Genomic DNA, 16,752 nt, shown 5'->3' on the forward strand with positions numbered 1-16,752 from the left:
TCCCACACCGACCCGGTGAGAGCCTTCTTTTGAGAGCTCGCCGCCTGTTCGATGGGTTCTCGCGTGGCTTTCTTGCTGGTCGGGCTTATTTTTGCTGTGAACACGGCTCCCGATATTGCGGTCTACCCATGGCGGTCAGTCAAACCCCTGATGTACTTCGTCCGCCCCTGCAGGATTTTTCATTTACCCTTGTGTGATCGACAGGGGTGGCTGTCTGTTTTCTCTTCTTTTCCTTGCTCTTCTGGTGTTCTTTTTCTTTCTTTTCTCTAGTGTTGCCTTGTGTTGGTGGGAGGCGGACAACGGGGATGGGTGTGAGACTGGGAGGCCTTTCGGGGGCGCTAACACACGGTACGCGGGACGAGAGAAGAGATAACGGAGGACAGGCGCCCAGATGAAGAGCCGATGGAAGATGGCGAGCCTTGTCGGAAAGGGGCAAGGTCTCTGTTTTCCGAACCTAGGACGACGTGACTACCGAGTACCAAGGAGATGAGTACGACGAGAAAGGCGTGGTTGTTTGGGTGTTGAGCGAACCTAAAGGTTTTAGGGACTTGGGCGACGCGGACTAGGCAGTGGGGGGTGGGAAGTTTTGGGAATTAGGCGGAAGAAGGGGTCCTGTGCAGGTGCAAGGGTGAGGTGAGCTGGGGCGGGTATGGATGCAGGACAACCCATGGTCTTTCTAGAAGCGCTGCTGGACCTTTCGCGTTGGGTTGCGGGAGAACCACGTTGGGCCGGGACAGCAGGCGAAAAGACTGTGGAGCTGGAATTAATCGGCAAGGCAGTTGTCGCAAACGGGCGGGCGGCGGCGTTGCTTGCAAACACATCACTGCCCGGCACGGCATTCCAGAAAGGATAGACTGGCTTCCAAACGATATCCGCAGCTTCTCAACAAGGGGGTCACTGACACGTCCACACGCGCATATCATACAGGCACACGCACACACACAGGCACACGCACACGCACAAACACACGCACACACAGAGGAGAGAGAAACCCACATACGCAGTACATACGATTACGGGGCAGACCTGCAGTACACACCCTCGCCCATAGCGCGCGTTGGAACCGTGGCTAGCTTCCCTTGCCTCGTTTGAAACCCGTCGAGGGACGAGACCAGAGAGAGCAAAAAGGCGAGTTCGATGACGTGCGCGGCCCGGATCCCGAAGAGCCTCAACCCCTGTTGTCGTTGTCCGCTTCCCCGCCCCCTTTTCGGGAGTTAGCCGGTTGAGAAAGAGGCAGCAAAAGGCGACGTTCCATCAACTTTGACAACTATTGTTGTGCCAGCGGGCAATGACGCCGTAGGTGGGGAGATGGAGGGGATGGTGCCTCTCGAACCCTACCTTGCCTACTGAACAAGGCCGCTGTTTTCTAGCTCAGGAACGGGCCCCGAAGAAAGAACGGGGTGTCTTCCAAGAACGACGTTCCGGGGCTTGTTCGACACGAGTTTCCACGGTCCTGACGGAACACCGCTCCTTGTACAGCACAAGTTCTCTGTAGAGTCGACTTGGCCCTATACTCCGCACTCACTCCGTTTTCTAACCCAAACAAGTACATCAATTCCATGCTGTGGGAAGCAGGCCATGTCTGCATCATCGCGTATTTCGTACTACTACTACTACTCCTCCTCCTCCTACCAGGCAATACTCAGTACGGGACGCCCCATCCTTTGCCCTCCCCTGTCTTGCAATCAGGAAGCACTGCTGCTGCTACTATTGTGGGTCGGCCATGGCTTTCAGACAAGGGCACTAACGATTACCGTACTGGCGTGAATATCCGGGAGAACGAGAAAAATCCCCGAGCCTCGAGTCTCTCTACAGTACTCGTGACGGTGGCTGCAGCTTTCACGTACATTCCCCCTCTTCTCTCCCCCCTCGCGCTGCCGCCTTCTCGCCTTGCGATGAGAAAATGGAAGACTCGACAACCCGGTGAGTGAGAATCTATGCCACAGACAGGGAGATGCCATGGGGGTAAGGGGGTGGTGCGAGGGGAGCCGCTGATAAGCTAACACTAGTCCTCCGTAGTTGGAGAAGACATCTCGCAGGCCCATCACCTGGTGGCAAGGTGAGCGGGCCTTGACGGAGAGAGAGCGCCTTGCTTACACGTCGAACAACGCACTCGTCCTAACAAGTGGTTCGTCGTGGATGGAGCAGGGAAACGAAACAACGACATCCAAGCGATTCCCCGGAGCCCACTCCTGGATGAGCCCACAGCTTTCTGGTTCGATACTCAGCTAGATCTTGGCAGAGCTACAGGAACAGCACAACACAGCATGGCATGGCAGATGCAAGCTGTAGAGGCATCCATGCCCGGATGGCTCCTTTGCCTGACGTCGAACGGGGCCGGGGGACGACTCAGCTGCTGGCACGTTTACTCCAATGGGCACAAGCGTCCTCTCTTGGGTGTCCGTTGGCCCTCTTTGAGAGATGGCGCGCCAGAGAGAGGATCACGAGGGAGCTTACGGCGTCCTCGTATGTACATACACGTATGTACGTGTAAGAAAGCCACATGGAGCGCCGTCGTCCCGCTCCATGGCAGTGGTGGGGCCGGTCCGATCCTCCCATAGCTCCGGCACGATGGGGTCCGTGATAGGTTTGGACCAGAGTCTCAGCCGCTCGGGCAGATGTTCCTTCTGCGACCTACCGTTGGGTTCTACCGTTTCCGACCCATGATGGAGATGCGAAGGAAACTCGGCAAGCTTTGTTTGGTCTGGCCACATGAGACAACTCATCAGGGACTTGCATGAGTGCTTCTATCTTACCGCAAGGCGGACGAAACCATTGGTGTGCCTCGACCTCCTGGCGTGAGCGAGGATCATGTTGTTGCTGTTGTCGTGGCGTTGCATCTATCCATGTCCTTTTCTGGGGAGAGCGATCCTTCCATGTGATGGACCTCTTTGACCGTTCAAGTGGACAAGACGGGCTCAGACTGGCCCGGACAGGACGAGACGGGGCATCTGGGCCGGCATGACTGGTGATAGAAAGATGGTGGTGGTGGTGGTGTCGTTGTAGTGATGGTGGACGACGATGACAACGACACCCACGACGACGGCGACGACGGCGATGGGATTGGAGAGCTGATTGGAACACCCCCCGGACCAGGCACGCAGGCAGCAACCAGGGTCATGAAAGCAAACGGGCAAAAAGCAAGGCGGCGAAGCAGGCAAAGCAGGCAAGACAAGCAAGACAAGCAAGACAAGCAAGCATTGACCCGACTTTCCCTTCTTCTCGTCTTCTGACCGCCTTGAGATGGAAGGTTGACGCCATGCGCCATAAACAGCTCATGCATGGACGATTTGCTGCGGAGCCCATCTGTTGACCGCCACAAGGGCGTCCAGATGATTAATGGAAACGGTGAAATCCGGAGGGTAGGGAATACGTGGCATGATTCTCGAATTCGAGATTTGCCTTCTTATTTGTTCGGCAGGGAGGCCGTGTGTGTGTGTCTGTGTGTGTGTGTGTGTGTGTGTGTGCGTTCGACATGCGCGCCTGCGTGCTGGTGTTGGCATCGGCATCATGTCGTGTCGTGTCGCAACGGCAAGGGAGAGAGACACGAGCGTCACCGTCATCACGGACGTCTACGCGACAGAGCCTCCCTCGTCGTGCATACAGAGCGACAGCTCAGGAACAGAGGGTGTTGCCAAAGGAGTGGGAATGGACCAAGAATAACGACTACCTATTCCCGGAAAGGAGTGATGATATGACAGCACACGCATACAGAAAATGTATGTAAGGTAAGTATAGATTGTACGAAAGGTGCTTGCTGGAGAGGTCGGCGAGGCTACGTCAAAGTGGCATCATTCACGGAGAAGAGTCTTCTTTCTCTCAGTCGTTGATTTCTCTTCACTCCTCCTGAAGCTGAAGGGCGTTCGAAGGTCAAGTGAGGGAGCGAAAAAAAACACAAAAGGAAATGATGGCGAGAGAAGAAACGTGAGATAGTGAAGCAAGAGGAGGATGGCTTGTGGGCAGCAAATCCTCTTTGAGAGGCGGTGTCGACTTTGCACGCGCAGCTTTTTTTTTTTTTTTTTTTTTTTTTTTTTTTCCATCTCTATTTTTCCCCCTGATTTGTGTCACCGACAACTCAGAAGCCTTTCAACCACCAAAGCAAGGGAGGGTGAGAGCGTGCAGGGCGACTTGCTCGTTTTTTCCCCGGCCCTGTCCTGTTTACCTATCGGGCTAGCATGAGGTATAGCCGGACTGTACGCGCACTGTCTCGGCTGTTTGGAACGCGGATTGCATCATGGCCTCGCACGCAGCATCGTCAGGATTGGACGGCTTTGCTTCGTCTTCTCGAGTGAAACCAGCACAGTGTCTCTGAAGACACGCCTCAAGGCACACGGTAAGACGCACCACTACCACCCTGCTGCATCGTGCTAGTTCGGCCGAGAACGATTGGCACTATGTGACTAATGAAGCAGGGGGGGATCCATGGCTGAATTTCGAATGCTAGTACGGAATAATACAACCTAGTTCGAAAAACAGGCACAGGCACGCCAGATACTGCAACCTACCAGCCGCAGAACTCGCACCGATCCGGGCACGGCAGCATCTGTCCCCCCTGCTCCTGTCCATATTATCCGAAGCCGCCTCGGCCCTCCAGCTCGGGGACAGAGAGAGAAGAAGCGAGAGAGAGAGAGAGAGAGAGAGAGGAAGAGTGAGAGGGAGAGAGAGAGGAGGAGGAACACACGTAACTGTTTGGTACGGAGTGCCCATCTGGAGCGTACGCAACGCCCTGCTGCCTCCTGCTGGCCTCTCTACCTGCTGTGCCTCCCACTACAGTACCTTCCGTTGTAGGCTGATATCTTCCAAAGCAAGCAGGAAGCATGCATTTTCGCCCGGTCGAGCAGTCAATGGATGACGAGTATCTCGCGCAGGGCCGGGGCGGCAACTCTAGCCAGGCAGCGGCGCCGGAGGATGGCCCTGGTTCCGGCGGCGTGTATTTTTCCCTCGACGATGTCTTTGGGCCTGAGACTGAGGTAGGGTTGGGCTCCGGCGACGACGTTGCTGCGGTCGTTTCGGCTCTAGGCGGACCTGAAAACCCTCTTCATCCATCCGATATGCGGCGGCTCGAGACAGAGCACACCACTGCAGGATATCGGGAGGGCATCTCGGCGGCAAAAGAGCGGACCATCCAGGCCGGCTTCGACGAGGGCTTCAGCCTCGGTGCTGCGATAGGACTGGCGGCAGGGCAGCTGCTCGGCATATTGGAAGGCATCGAGGACGCTCTCAAAACCACGCCCCGGGACCGGGTTGGTGACGAGAACGAAGGATCCAAGACAGCAGCCAAGCTGTTGGCAGAGGCACGAGAAGAGTTGAGCGTGCCCAAGATCTTCAGCTCCGACTACTGGGCCTCTGACGGCAACTGGAGCTACGACGTCAACCCTGAAGCCAACGAAGACGACGAGGTGCTGTTTGCTGATGTGGCAAAGGCGCATCCCCTCATCAGGAAGTGGACCGCCATCGTTGACGAGCGAGTCAAGTTCTGGAAGATTGACCGGTCTGTGCTCGATGGCGACCATGGCGAGAATGGCGACGATGGGGATGGTCGAGTGGAAGCTGCAGCAGCGGACGACGCAACCAATGGTACTTCTGGCACCGCTGGCACGATCACACTTCCGCCGCCTGCATCAAGACAACGTCTGGACTGGTGATAAGGATGGGGCACACAAGCATACATACACACACGACGCGCATGATGTTTTGCCCGATCAACGACCCTGCTTTGTCCTGCCCAACACTTCGAAGCCCTGCTCTTTGTTATGGAGTCCGCGGCTGTGGCCCTGCGTTGCCGCAGATCTCATGGAGCTACCCGACAATGCATGATAAAGCGACTTGGCATTCCGGCACCACGCTCCGCCTGTCTCTGTGTGCGACGAATTCTCCATTTTTGAGCAGCGTGTTCAGCAAAGACGGAGCCTGGTTGTTGGACTTGTCGGACGAGCCACATCGGTGGCACGCTGAAGGGGGGGGGAGGGGGGGGGACGAGGAGAAGAGACGCAGAATCGACAAGAGTTATGCTGCGGTGTCGTGCTGGATGATGGCTGAATTGCATTCATTGAAGCGGAGATAAAAATTTTATACAGACAAGCACGATGAGCACAAGTCGGAACATAGGTCGGAGCATAGGTCGGAGCATCCGATGGAGAGTGGTACTACTGACAGNCCCCCCCCCCCCTGGCTCGGTGTCTTTATTCGATCGAGATCATAATTCCCCTGAACAGGGACACATGTCGTGTGCATTCCATGCTGCCTACCGAAATCTACAGGGAGCCACTGCTCATAGAGCCAACAGATACACATGCGATACGAGCTGTCCCTGCCGCCGAACAAGGTGAAGCGCGAGGTGATGGGATCAAGAATCATTGTACTGCTGTACCCTGGACGTGTTGGCACTACTGTGGCCAAGTGAGTTTGTCGAACGAAGCCTGTTGCGCACGTTGCATTGCCAAGCTCCAATCACATGTAAGAACATGGACGGATGGGTGTCTCTGGTTGAGGCAGGCTCTGCTTGTTATGATATGCATTTGTTCTTCAGTGCTGCATCTTGATTATTCCCTGGCTGCCCCGTCGCGTCTGCAGCAAACGGCGATGGAAGACTGGCTTCTTCGAGAAGCCCGCCATGACAGGCCGGCAATATCATGGATCCAGATTAGCCACCGGCAGTGGAGATTATGGCAGGGTCCGGCTGATGAGGTGTCTGTCTGATTTCTCCTTTGTCGCCCTTTCGCTTCTTTCCCCAGACTGTTCGATGCTATTTACAGCATAGCTGGACAGGCGATGGCCGCTTGCCTTGCATTAGGACCCAGCTTGGCGTTCATGTGATATCGTACAATTAGTACGTACAAGCAGCGTGGCCGGTATTAGGAGCGCGGAAATGAAACAGCTTCTGGGGGTGAGGGCCTGCCTATCCGCCATGGCCGGTGTACTTCCGGCTGCCATGCCCAAATTGTACGGGAAAGCAGGTTGTTGTCTGAGTAGGGGGCAGTGTTGGCGCAGATGAAGAGGAAGATGAAAGACGGAACAGTGGCCGTGAAGCGACAAGGTCATTGACGGAGCACAAGTGATACGCCAGAGCGTTGGTGTCACAACCGCCACTGGACATCAGACGAGGCACTTCGTATCACAGCCGCAGATGCCGTGCCCTATTGCCACTCAACCCACTGCCGTCTCAGACAAGCTTATTGATGAGGTTGCGAGGAGTCTTCAGCGGCTGTGGCCAAAAGCCGAGCAAGCCCACCCGCGTGCTACCGCAGAAGTTGGCGTGCGAAGATCGCCCACCGGCCTCCACAATTCATCAGACTCAAGGGGCTCCATCGACCGGTGACCGGGGTCCCGGAGACCAGGGGGTGTTCTTTGACTCGAGCTACACAAGTACGCTCAACTTGGACATCCTTCCAACAGTTCATTCGACGATGCGTATAGTATGTACCACTTCATGCCAAGTCCACTGGGGCGAGATGTGCTTCGCAGTGCCAACCGTATGCCTGCTCAATATCTCGTTTTGTCCCTCTCGGCAACTGACTCAAAGGGCATCAACAGGAAGCGAGCAACTGCCCACCCCACTCATCTCTCCAGGAGAGGAAAAGACGTCCAGAAAGGGGGGAATGAGGCAAGGGAGCATAGACCCTGATATCGCTAAAGCAAGTGCTGGAAAGTGTGATGTGCGGTGCTTCTTCAAGCGAGGCTCTCTCTCCTGCCGCTAGCGCAGGAACAAAGAATCCATCCGATCTACCCCAAGGCCGCCTCATGCCAGGGCACAAGGCTTGTTTCGGTCTGCGTTCTTGGCCCTTTGTCTCTCCCTCGGGCTTCGTGCTGAGACTTGATGTGACCACGATGAGAGCATCTGATTGAATCAAGCCTACGAAGAGAGAGAGAGAGTCAGAGAGAGAGAAGGAAGAGGAAAGACGAATTAGTGTCACTTTGAGACTGCCAATGACACGACATAACTACTGTACAACTGGGTGTTCCCAGGCCTTCGACTATGCCGTGCTCCGCTCATGTACGGAGCCCTGCGTCAGGATCGACCACTTCTGATGCCGCTGTTATTACTGCATTCTGCTATCACCACCGGTAGTGCTATTACTGCCGGTATGCGTGTATGCATGTACATACACACTTGTCGCTCCGCCTCTGATCTTCGCTTGCTAGGAGGGATGCAACGTTCTCGTCCCCTCCGGTGTAACTACCGCTGTCTCTGTGGCCAATTTCCTGTTGAGCCAGCCCCTTCTTCAAGCCTGCCCGCAATAACGGGGTTGTCAAACGAGGACCCAGGGGAGGGGCCGAGACTGGGTCTTGTGGGAGGGCGAAGCGGAGGATGCGGAGGGGCTGGATGAGAGATGAAGAACAGGCGTCTTTTGATTCGGATGAATCACTCTTTGAAGGGCTACTTAAGACCCATTATCTCGCCTCCTTGATGCCGAGCTTTTCTCTTGACTCTGCTCCCCTCAGCAAGCCTCGTTTGCATCTTCCACCCCTCCGCTCTTTGTTCTTCAACGCACCCCTTTGGGCTCTTTTGACCCGTCCACTCACTCAAAACATTCATTTCCCATCACCATGAAGTCTATCCTTCTTGCTGCCACGGCCGCCACGGCTGTTGCCGGTACCAGCCTTCTTGAGCTGGGCCTCAACGTCGACATGTTCAAGACCATCGACCTTGGCGCCGACCTCAAGCTCCATCTGCCCCAGGGCCTCGATCTGCCGTCGGCTGCCGCGGAGAAGCCCTCTTCCAACCCTCCTCCCGGCCACGTGAACGTGTGGCACCCGTCGCACCACGGAGTCGTCATCGATTCGTGTGACGATGAGGACAGCGATGGCTGGCACTGGGTTCACCCTTGCGGCGACAGCTGCAAGCCCGAGCAGCCCGAGCAGGTCTGGACCACCAGCACCGTCAGCGTCACCTCGATGCACACCGTCATCAGCTGCGCTCCCACCGTCACCAACTGCCCGGCCAACGGCAAGCACACCACCACCGTTGTCGTCCCCGAGACCGTCACCATCTGCCCGGTCGAGGCTGCCAAGACCAAGACGGCCAACCAGACGCCGGCCCCGTCCTCTGCCGGCTACCCCTCGGCCGCCTCCTCGCCGGCCAACTCTCCTCTCCCGACCAACACGGCCGTCGTCACCCTGAGCACGCAGACTCTCCCCGCTACCGGCCCTGCCGGCGCCCCCTCGGGCTACCCGGTCCCTGGCAGCTCGGCTCCCGCTCTGACTGCCCCCCCTGCTGTCCCCAGCGGTCCCGCGTCGGCCCCTGTTGCCTCTTCCATCCCGGCCTACCCCGTGCCCGGTAACAGCTCTGCTCCGGCCTACCCCACCTCCGCCTACTCCCCCCCTGCTCAGTCTTCGCCCGCCGGCTCCCCCTCTGCTCCCTCTGCTCCCGCCTACAGCGCCCCTCCTGCTGCTCCCGCCCCGGCCAGCCCTGCTGGAAGCTGCAGCGGCGCTTACTGCGCTCCTCCTGCCGGCACTGCTCCCAGCGCCGCTCCTCTCCCTACCGGAAACGGCACCGTTCCTCTGCCCAACGGCGCCGTCAGCCGCACCCAGGGCGCTGGCATGGCTCTCTTCGCGGGTGCCGTTGCTGCCCTGTTCCTGTAAAGGCCAAGGCAAAGTGTGCAAGAAGTGAAGCTGGGGAGAGCTGTATCAGCAGTTGTATGTAATGCTCCGGAGGGACACAGAAGTAGTTGGACTGCACATACCTTGATGAGTTTATGGGACGTCTGGTGGGGACAACACGCCCACCGCCTTTTTTTTTTGTTTATTGAGTACAGTACTTACTTAATCTTCGAATCTTCTCGCGATGGGGCTACGCTGGCGTGCAAGGAGGCTGGATATACGCTCGGTGGGTGATGGCTATCCGTGGCCAGTCGGAGGTATACGAGGCGGGTGTTTGATAATCTGTTGTGATTGAATTGATTGTTGCTTATATAACTCTGGCCGTCATTTTGTGTGATTGTGCCTTGTATCGTGCAGTAAACGTTGCATGGGTATCTAGATTCGATACTGTCCTCTTTCCCCCCTGAATAAATATGTCTTGAAAATGTTGAAAAGCGAATAAAAATGCTCCAGTCTCGTAGAATTTCTGTTGCCCATAAAGATGCTTGACCTCGTTTTTCGGGTCTGGGCGCCGTGCTTACCATCTAAAACCCCATGAACGCCTCGCTTTGCTCGAGAGATTTGGAACGATGCTTTTATTCCCTTCCAGCCGCATATTCCTCCAACATCTTAGCCACGTCTTCGACGCGCCCTTGGCTCTCTCCGAGCTGTCTCGTAGTCTCCCAGTCCCTCCCCTCCGCCCCAAACACCATAAACTTGACCACTCTGCCGTCGTCGTCCATGGCCAGGCGGCCGTTTCGTTCGTCGGCCCAGGTGAGCCGTATCTGCTTCGCCTCGGTATCCGCAATGCTCACGTCGACAATGGTGTTTGGAGGCAATGAGCCGTCGGCTGCCATCAGGCTATGGCTGCTGTGCGCTCCCAGGCTCCGTCGCAGATCCGCAGAAACGCCTAGTCTGTTGTGGTACCTCATGATCTCCCTCCTCAAAGACTTGACGAACCGCTCGAGGTCTTGTTTAGGCGGCAATGGTAATGTATCGCCTTCGCCTCCTCCTTCTATCTGCTGTTTCGGCGCGGGTAGGTGTCTCGCTGCCAGGCCCGGCAGCGGAATGGCCGGCGGAACGGTGTGTCGATGTATACGCAGGAACTTGGCGTTGCCGGGATAAGGCCGGTTGAGCATAACGTAGTAGGGCTGCAGGAACTGGCCGCGCGTCATGATCTCAAAGCGCAGGCCGAGCACGTGTCCGCCGTCGACGGCGCTGGGGTCGGGATCGCGGACCTTGAAGGCGGTGACGGAGGCGGCGATGCGGTAGAGGCACTGCTGGTTGTAGGCCTCCTGCTGCTTTGAGCGGGCGAGGAGGAGCTGCTCGTCGCGCTCGGCGGACCTTCGGGGCTTGCGGGGGCGCAGGGCGGCCGATCTGGCGGAGGGCTGGGGGTTCAGGGAGGAGATGAGGGCTTCTTGGATGGAGGGCGAGGAGAGGATGGTGGAGCATTCAATTTTGAGGGTCTTGCGCAGATGAGCAACTGTAGGGACGAGATGGAGAGGAGCTGTTAGCTTGCGAGCGCGCGTGCTGCGACGCGCTGCGATGCGTTACGCAACTGCTTTGACGCGCGATCGAAGTTGGGCATTTGGCGAGTACTTGCCTTGTTGCTTGAGAGATGCGATTTCCTCATCGAGAGGGTCGACTTGCAGCTCATCCAGCGTAGGGTCCATCTCTGGTATGCGATGGCAGGACTACATGAGGTAGCGCGTCAAACTGTGTCTCGTTCGATGGGGGTTGAAATCTGGTGTTGAATGTTGGAAGGTTTGTTGTTGTTGTCCAGCATTTGGTCGCATGATGGCAAACAGCTTCCACCAATGATGCAGACCCTCGCCGATAAGATAAGGCCCTGTCATGCGATGAGCCGAGCCGAGGAAATTCCCCAAAAGAGCAACAGTCAAGAATGCCCCTGGCAGCATCTGCATCCGTCCATTCGGGCTCGCTTCCCCGCCCTGTGGGAGCGCCGAATTACAGGCGGTCCACAGCCTGAATGCGAGTACTGGAGCGCCAATGGTTAGTGCTGTGCATGTGCTGCATCTCGATGCTCCTCAATCTCCCGTTTCATCCATTCATCGTCGAGTCTGCTGCAGCCTGTGGAGCAGTTCGTATTGGATCCGAATGAGATGAATGATGATAGAGGTAATAAGTGTCAGTACAGTATGTGGTACAAGTCCCTGCTTTGAGCACACTGCACTGCTTCTTTCGAACCTCTGTAGGGTTGGCAGATCACATCCCGTCATGTTGTCTAGCATTTCCGGGGAAGAGATTGGATTTCACTGCAAGTCGTCTGACAGCAGACATTAGTGCCGGTTCCTGGGCTGCCAAAAGAAAAAGGGCACTTCTTTCGGGGTCTTTTGTGACGGGTTTCTCTCCGCTGGCTCGTTTCCACTTTGGCACTTGTTGGACTCGAGTGGCAACCAAGGCTTGCCTCCGTCTTTTGTAAGCCGAACCGACCAAAAAACAAGGGACGCCCTTGAGGCCACGGTAGCTTCCACACCAATCCAGAGCAGAAGGGACCAAAAAACAACAACAATCCATTACACTTGAGTTTTCCCTGGCGGCTGCTGCCTGGATGCAATAGGCAGACTGTTGATCCCGTTCGTTCTTCTCTTCCGGCGCCGACTGTTTCTGGCGGCTTCACCTTCATTCTCTCCTCTCTCTGCCGTTGTTCGAGTGGCATTTTTGTCGTCGCCGTTAATCGACCCTCACGCTATACGCTTCACCGTCATCACGATTTTCTCGACCGCCAGTCCTTTGAGCAACCCGAGCCTCGCCTGCGCTGTTTTACGTTGCCGTCGCTTCTACGAGTCTCGATCAAATCAGCACCTTAGCAAGCCTTCCCTCGCTACCGCTCTCGTGCGCCCCCAAACCCGCCGACGATCCGAGACGCGCACGACGCCCCAAACCGCACGACGGACCCTCCCTGATCTTGTGCCCTGCCGGCTCGAAGCGGGTTTACATCGTGCTATATGGGTGCCCGTGCAAGACGAGCTCAATCGCCTTCGTCAAAGCCTTCCCCTACCCTCTCGCTCAAGCGGGAGGCGAACGGCAACGGCAAGATGAGCAACGGCGTTGAGATGCGGCGCAAGACCGCCACCCACCACGATTCAGACAGCATCGCGGCGAACCACATCTCCCGCGAGTCCTTCTCCCTCGACGATCCCGTGCCCAAGTCGCCGGCAACCACCGACGTCGGCTTCTTCCAGCTACCCGCGCAGGACCAGAGGAGCTTCCTGCTGCTTGTCCTGCTCTACTTCCTGCAGGGCATCCCCATGGGCCTGGCCATGGGATCGGTGCCCTTCTTGCTCAAGAACCACATGTCGTATGGCGAAATCGGCACCTTCAGCCTCGCGTCATACCCCTACTCGCTCAAGCTGTTCTGGAGTCCCTTTGTCGACGCGGTATGGAGCTCCAAGATTGGCCGGCGGAAAACGTGGATCGTGCCCATCCAGTTCCTGTCCGGCTTCGGCATGCTCTGGCTGGGATCCAACGTGGAGGAGATGATGGAAAAGATTGGCAAGCCCGAGGGCCCTACCGTCTGGTCCTTCATGCTCTGGTGGTTCTTCCTGGTGCTCATGTGCGCGACGCAGGACATTGCCGTCGACGGCTGGGCCCTCACGCTGCTGACCCCGGGAAACGTGTCGTATGCCTCGACGGCGCAGACGGTGGGCTTGACGGCGGGCCACTTCATGTCATACACCGTCTTCCTCGCTCTCAACGCCTCCGACTTTGCCAACAAGTGGGTTCGGAAGACGCCCTCGGACGACGGTCTCGTCTCGCTCGGCGGCTATCTGACCTTCTGGGGTTGGACGTACATCCTCGTCACCATCGGGCTGGGCCTGCTTAAGCGTGAGGAGAAGTCGCAGAACGAGGATGGCGTCTGGGACGTGTACCGCATCATGTGGGGCATTCTCAAGCTGCGCAACGTGCAGACCATCATCATCGTGCACCTCATTGCCAAGATTGGCTTCCAGGCCAATGATGGCGTGACGAATCTCAAGCTGCTCGACAAGGGCTTCGGCAAGGACAACATGGCTCTCACGGTGCTGATCGACTTTCCCTTTGAGATTGGAGTCGGCTACTACGCCGGCATGTGGTCGCAAAAGTACACGCCCATGCGGCTGTGGTGCTGGGGCTTCGCGGGCCGTCTGCTGGCTGCGCTGATTGCTCAGGTCACGGTGGCCATGTTCCCTGCGGAAGGTGTGACGACGTGGTATCTCCTTGTTGTCATTGGCGAGCATGTGTTTTCGACGTTTACCAACACAATCATGTTCGTGGCCATCTCGGCATTCCACGCCAAGGTTTCCGATCCGGTCATTGGAGGTACTTACATGACGCTCCTCGCAACGTGAGTCTTTCTTCATTTTCTTTGCAGCATTTGCGCCGGGCGACCTTGACAACGTGCTGACAGTCTTTCTTGTGTAGCGTCTCGAATCTTGGAGGCACATTCCCTCGCTACTTCGTCTTGAAGCTTGTAGACTCGTTTACTGTCGCGACATGCCACCCCGGCTCGCGGAGCACGAGCAACCTGAAGGGCCCCCTCGTCACGGAGTCCTTCTCATGCGCCATTCAGGGAGAAAAGGAGCGGTGCCTGAACGGCGGCGGCAGCTGCGAGATGATTCGCGACGGATACTACACCGTCAACATTCTCTGCGTCTTGTTTGGCGTGGCCACATTTGTCTGGTATATCAAGCCCAAGGTGCTGCACCTGCAGAGCCTGCCGCTGAGAGCGTGGAGGTTGGCGGGGAGCGGCAGCAGCAAATAGAGACAGTGTGTATGAGTGGGTGGGCACTGGATAGGTAGCCGCTGAATGACCATATATGTATATAGATATTAAATTTCTTCCATGCTGACTTGGCTCCTTTTGAAACTCATGCACGTGTGAGGCGACAACGAATTATGCCTTCCCTACGGTAAGTTGTTGAGAGTGGTGTTTCCTACTGCACGTACGTTGTATACGGAGCCGAAAGCCGGTTGCGGCGCCGGTTCGGAGTTTCGGCCCATGGGAATCTTGAGCCGGAGCCGGCAGAGTTGTCTCGGTCTACATGACTGTCACTGCATGCAGGGGACATTCCGGGGTCAGTATCCTCAAGGTGGGCGGGTTGAGTAGGTAAGTAGGTGGCAGATGCTGTGCTGTTGGTAGAGGGGGGCATGAGCTGCAGATGTCGTGTCACCATTGATGCTCGTTGACTGGACTCTTTTTACCTTGGAATTCGGTGATTGGCACGAGGGGAGAGAGAGAGAGAGAGAGAGAGAGAGAGAGAGACGTCCCTTGCGTACCACGATTGGCTCAGTTTGTTTGGCCATGGCATGATGGGAGCTGCTTCGTAGTTGTGAGCACACCTTTGGATATACATATGAGCCGCCGCGATGCGAGTTGCTTGCCGTGCTTCTTCCTTCTTTCGCTTCCACAATCTTCTTTTTCAATCATCTACCTTGTACAGGATACTGCACTACCTCTTCCCTCGACTATCCAAGTTTCTGCCTGCCCGTTTGCAAATAAAGCACCTTCCATTGTATGTAGGCCTCTCGCTAGTCGCTCTTTCCCGCTCTGGGGTTGACCATCTCCCTTATCAGATAACCCCGCCATACCTTACCTCTACCTACCTCTAACACGGGGAAAGTGCTCGCACCTTATTGGAACCTCCGACTCGGTAATCTACACTTCAGTTACTCCAACAACAACAAAATCAACAACAGCGGCAGCAGCAACTCACCACCAAAGCTCGACATCATGTCTGCGCCAGAGTCCTCCCAGGCTGAGGACGCCTATTTCGCCTCCAATGCCCCTCCTAAGCAGCTGGCCGCCCACACGGCGCTAGCCGAGGCCTTCATCACGCAACATGCTGCGGCTAACCGGCGGGTGGTTCTCGTCACCTCTGGAGGAACGACTGTTCCCTTGGAGAAGAACACTGTGAGGTTCATCGACGTACGTGAAGCACTGTTGCTCCCCCTCCCGAAGCCCCGTCCCTTGTCTTGCTCAATCTCCTCATCAATTGGGATGACCTCAAAGGAATCATGCTAAGACCACTCCATTATCAAATCAGAACTTCTCTGCCGGGACCCGTGGTGCTACCAGTGCCGAGTACTTCCTCTCAGCTGGTTACGCCGTCATCTTCCTCCACCGCCAGTTCAGCCTCCTCCCTTACTCGCGCCATTACTCCCACTCCACCGACTGTCTCCTCGACCTCCTCGAAGAGGATTCCGACGGCCGCGTCGCTGTTAGGCCCAGCGACTCGGACAGGATCCTCGACGTCCTGCGCAAGTACCAGAGCGCTCGCCGCAACAACATGCTGCTTCTGCTGCCCTTCGTCACCATTGGCGACTACCTGCACGAGCTCCGCGCAGTGGCCCGGCTTATGGCGCCGCTTGGCGCCAGCGGCCTGCTCTATCTGGCAGCTGCAGTGTCCGATTTCTTCGTCCCGCCGGAGCGCCTCTCCGAGCACAAGATCCAGTCGACCAACATCGTTGAGAAGCTCTACCCCAAGGACACGCCGTCACCATCGCCACAGATAGAGGACGAAGAGACGTTTGACAACTTCGATGCCTCCCCTCGCGTGCCGCGCTCCAAGCGCCTCATTATAGATCTTGACCCTGTCCCCAAGTTCCTCAAGAGCCTTGTCGAAGGCTGGGCTCCCTTAGGCATGATTGTCAGCTTCAAGCTTGAGACGGATCCTCGAATCCTCGTCCACAAGGCACGTTACAGCCTTGAGCGCTACCAGCATCACCTCGTCATCGGGAACCTGCTCTCCACGCGCAAATGGGAGGTTGTCTTTGTTGCCCCGGGCCGCGAGGACCGATGGCTCCGCGTCGCCCGACACGGCGGCTGGGGCGATGCCGAGGGACGGCCGCTTCGACCGGACGAGGTTCCAGAGGGCGATCCAGAACAGGAGATTGAAGCTCTGATTATACCAGCTGTGGCAGAACTTCACGACGATCACATTGCCAAGTCAAGCAGCGTTGAGAAGAAATAGATCTAACAATGGCCATTTTCCTGGAGGCCAAATCACATTAAGGAACTGGATGCATAGCAGCAGAGAAAAGTACTGACAGCAACAGTAGGGACGAGAATTCTTTAAATACTCGGAGAGAAGGAGAGCCTGTACTTTGGGCCATTGGACTTCACGATACCACTCAGCACCGCGGGTTAGGAACTAAAGCAGCAGCAACCTC

At 56.6% G+C, this 16,752-nt stretch overlaps 6 protein-coding genes across 6 annotated transcripts; 5 read left to right on the top strand and 1 right to left on the bottom strand.

Annotated features, from left to right (window-relative positions):
• Nucleotides 1–1,559: 1,559 nt before the first annotated feature.
• On the top strand, nt 1,560–2,009 carry CCMA1212_009242 (uncharacterized protein; the record flags this gene model as incomplete). Its single annotated transcript, XM_073706332.1, has 2 exons — nt 1,560–1,923; nt 2,005–2,009. 2 exons carry the CDS (start codon nt 1,560–1,562, stop codon nt 2,007–2,009), a joined length of 369 nt encoding a protein of 122 aa, XP_073555293.1.
• Nucleotides 2,010–4,817: 2,808 nt separating this feature from the next.
• CCMA1212_009243 (Uncharacterized protein) lies at nt 4,818–5,645 on the top strand (the record flags this gene model as incomplete). The annotated part of the gene is made up of 1 exon (XM_073706333.1): nt 4,818–5,645. The coding sequence occupies one exon, from the start codon at nt 4,818–4,820 to the stop codon at nt 5,643–5,645; it is 828 nt and encodes a 275-aa protein (XP_073555292.1).
• A 2,902-nt stretch (nt 5,646–8,547) lies between these two features.
• Nucleotides 8,548–9,582, top strand: CCMA1212_009244 (uncharacterized protein; the record flags this gene model as incomplete). The annotated part of the gene is made up of 1 exon (XM_073706334.1): nt 8,548–9,582. One exon carries the CDS (start codon nt 8,548–8,550, stop codon nt 9,580–9,582), a length of 1,035 nt encoding a protein of 344 aa, XP_073555295.1.
• A 593-nt stretch (nt 9,583–10,175) lies between these two features.
• On the bottom strand, nt 10,176–11,252 carry CCMA1212_009245 (uncharacterized protein; the record flags this gene model as incomplete). Its single annotated transcript, XM_073706335.1, has 2 exons — nt 10,176–11,109; nt 11,179–11,252. The coding sequence occupies 2 exons, from the start codon at nt 11,250–11,252 to the stop codon at nt 10,176–10,178; spliced, it is 1,008 nt and encodes a 335-aa protein (XP_073555294.1).
• A 1,296-nt stretch (nt 11,253–12,548) lies between these two features.
• Nucleotides 12,549–14,344, top strand: CCMA1212_009247 (uncharacterized protein; the record flags this gene model as incomplete). The annotated part of the gene is made up of 2 exons (XM_073706336.1): nt 12,549–13,927; nt 14,005–14,344. 2 exons carry the CDS (start codon nt 12,549–12,551, stop codon nt 14,342–14,344), a joined length of 1,719 nt encoding a protein of 572 aa, XP_073555296.1.
• Nucleotides 14,345–15,313: 969 nt separating this feature from the next.
• CCMA1212_009248 (Phosphopantothenate-cysteine ligase CAB2) lies at nt 15,314–16,553 on the top strand (the record flags this gene model as incomplete). Its single annotated transcript, XM_073706337.1, has 2 exons — nt 15,314–15,508; nt 15,627–16,553. 2 exons carry the CDS (start codon nt 15,314–15,316, stop codon nt 16,551–16,553), a joined length of 1,122 nt encoding a protein of 373 aa, XP_073555289.1.
• Between the last annotated feature and the right edge of the window lie 199 nt (nt 16,554–16,752).

Source organism: Trichoderma ghanense, assembly GCF_004382785.1.
Source record: "Trichoderma ghanense strain CCMA-1212 chromosome Unknown scaffold_15, whole genome shotgun sequence".
Taxonomy (NCBI): domain Eukaryota; kingdom Fungi; phylum Ascomycota; class Sordariomycetes; order Hypocreales; family Hypocreaceae; genus Trichoderma; species Trichoderma ghanense.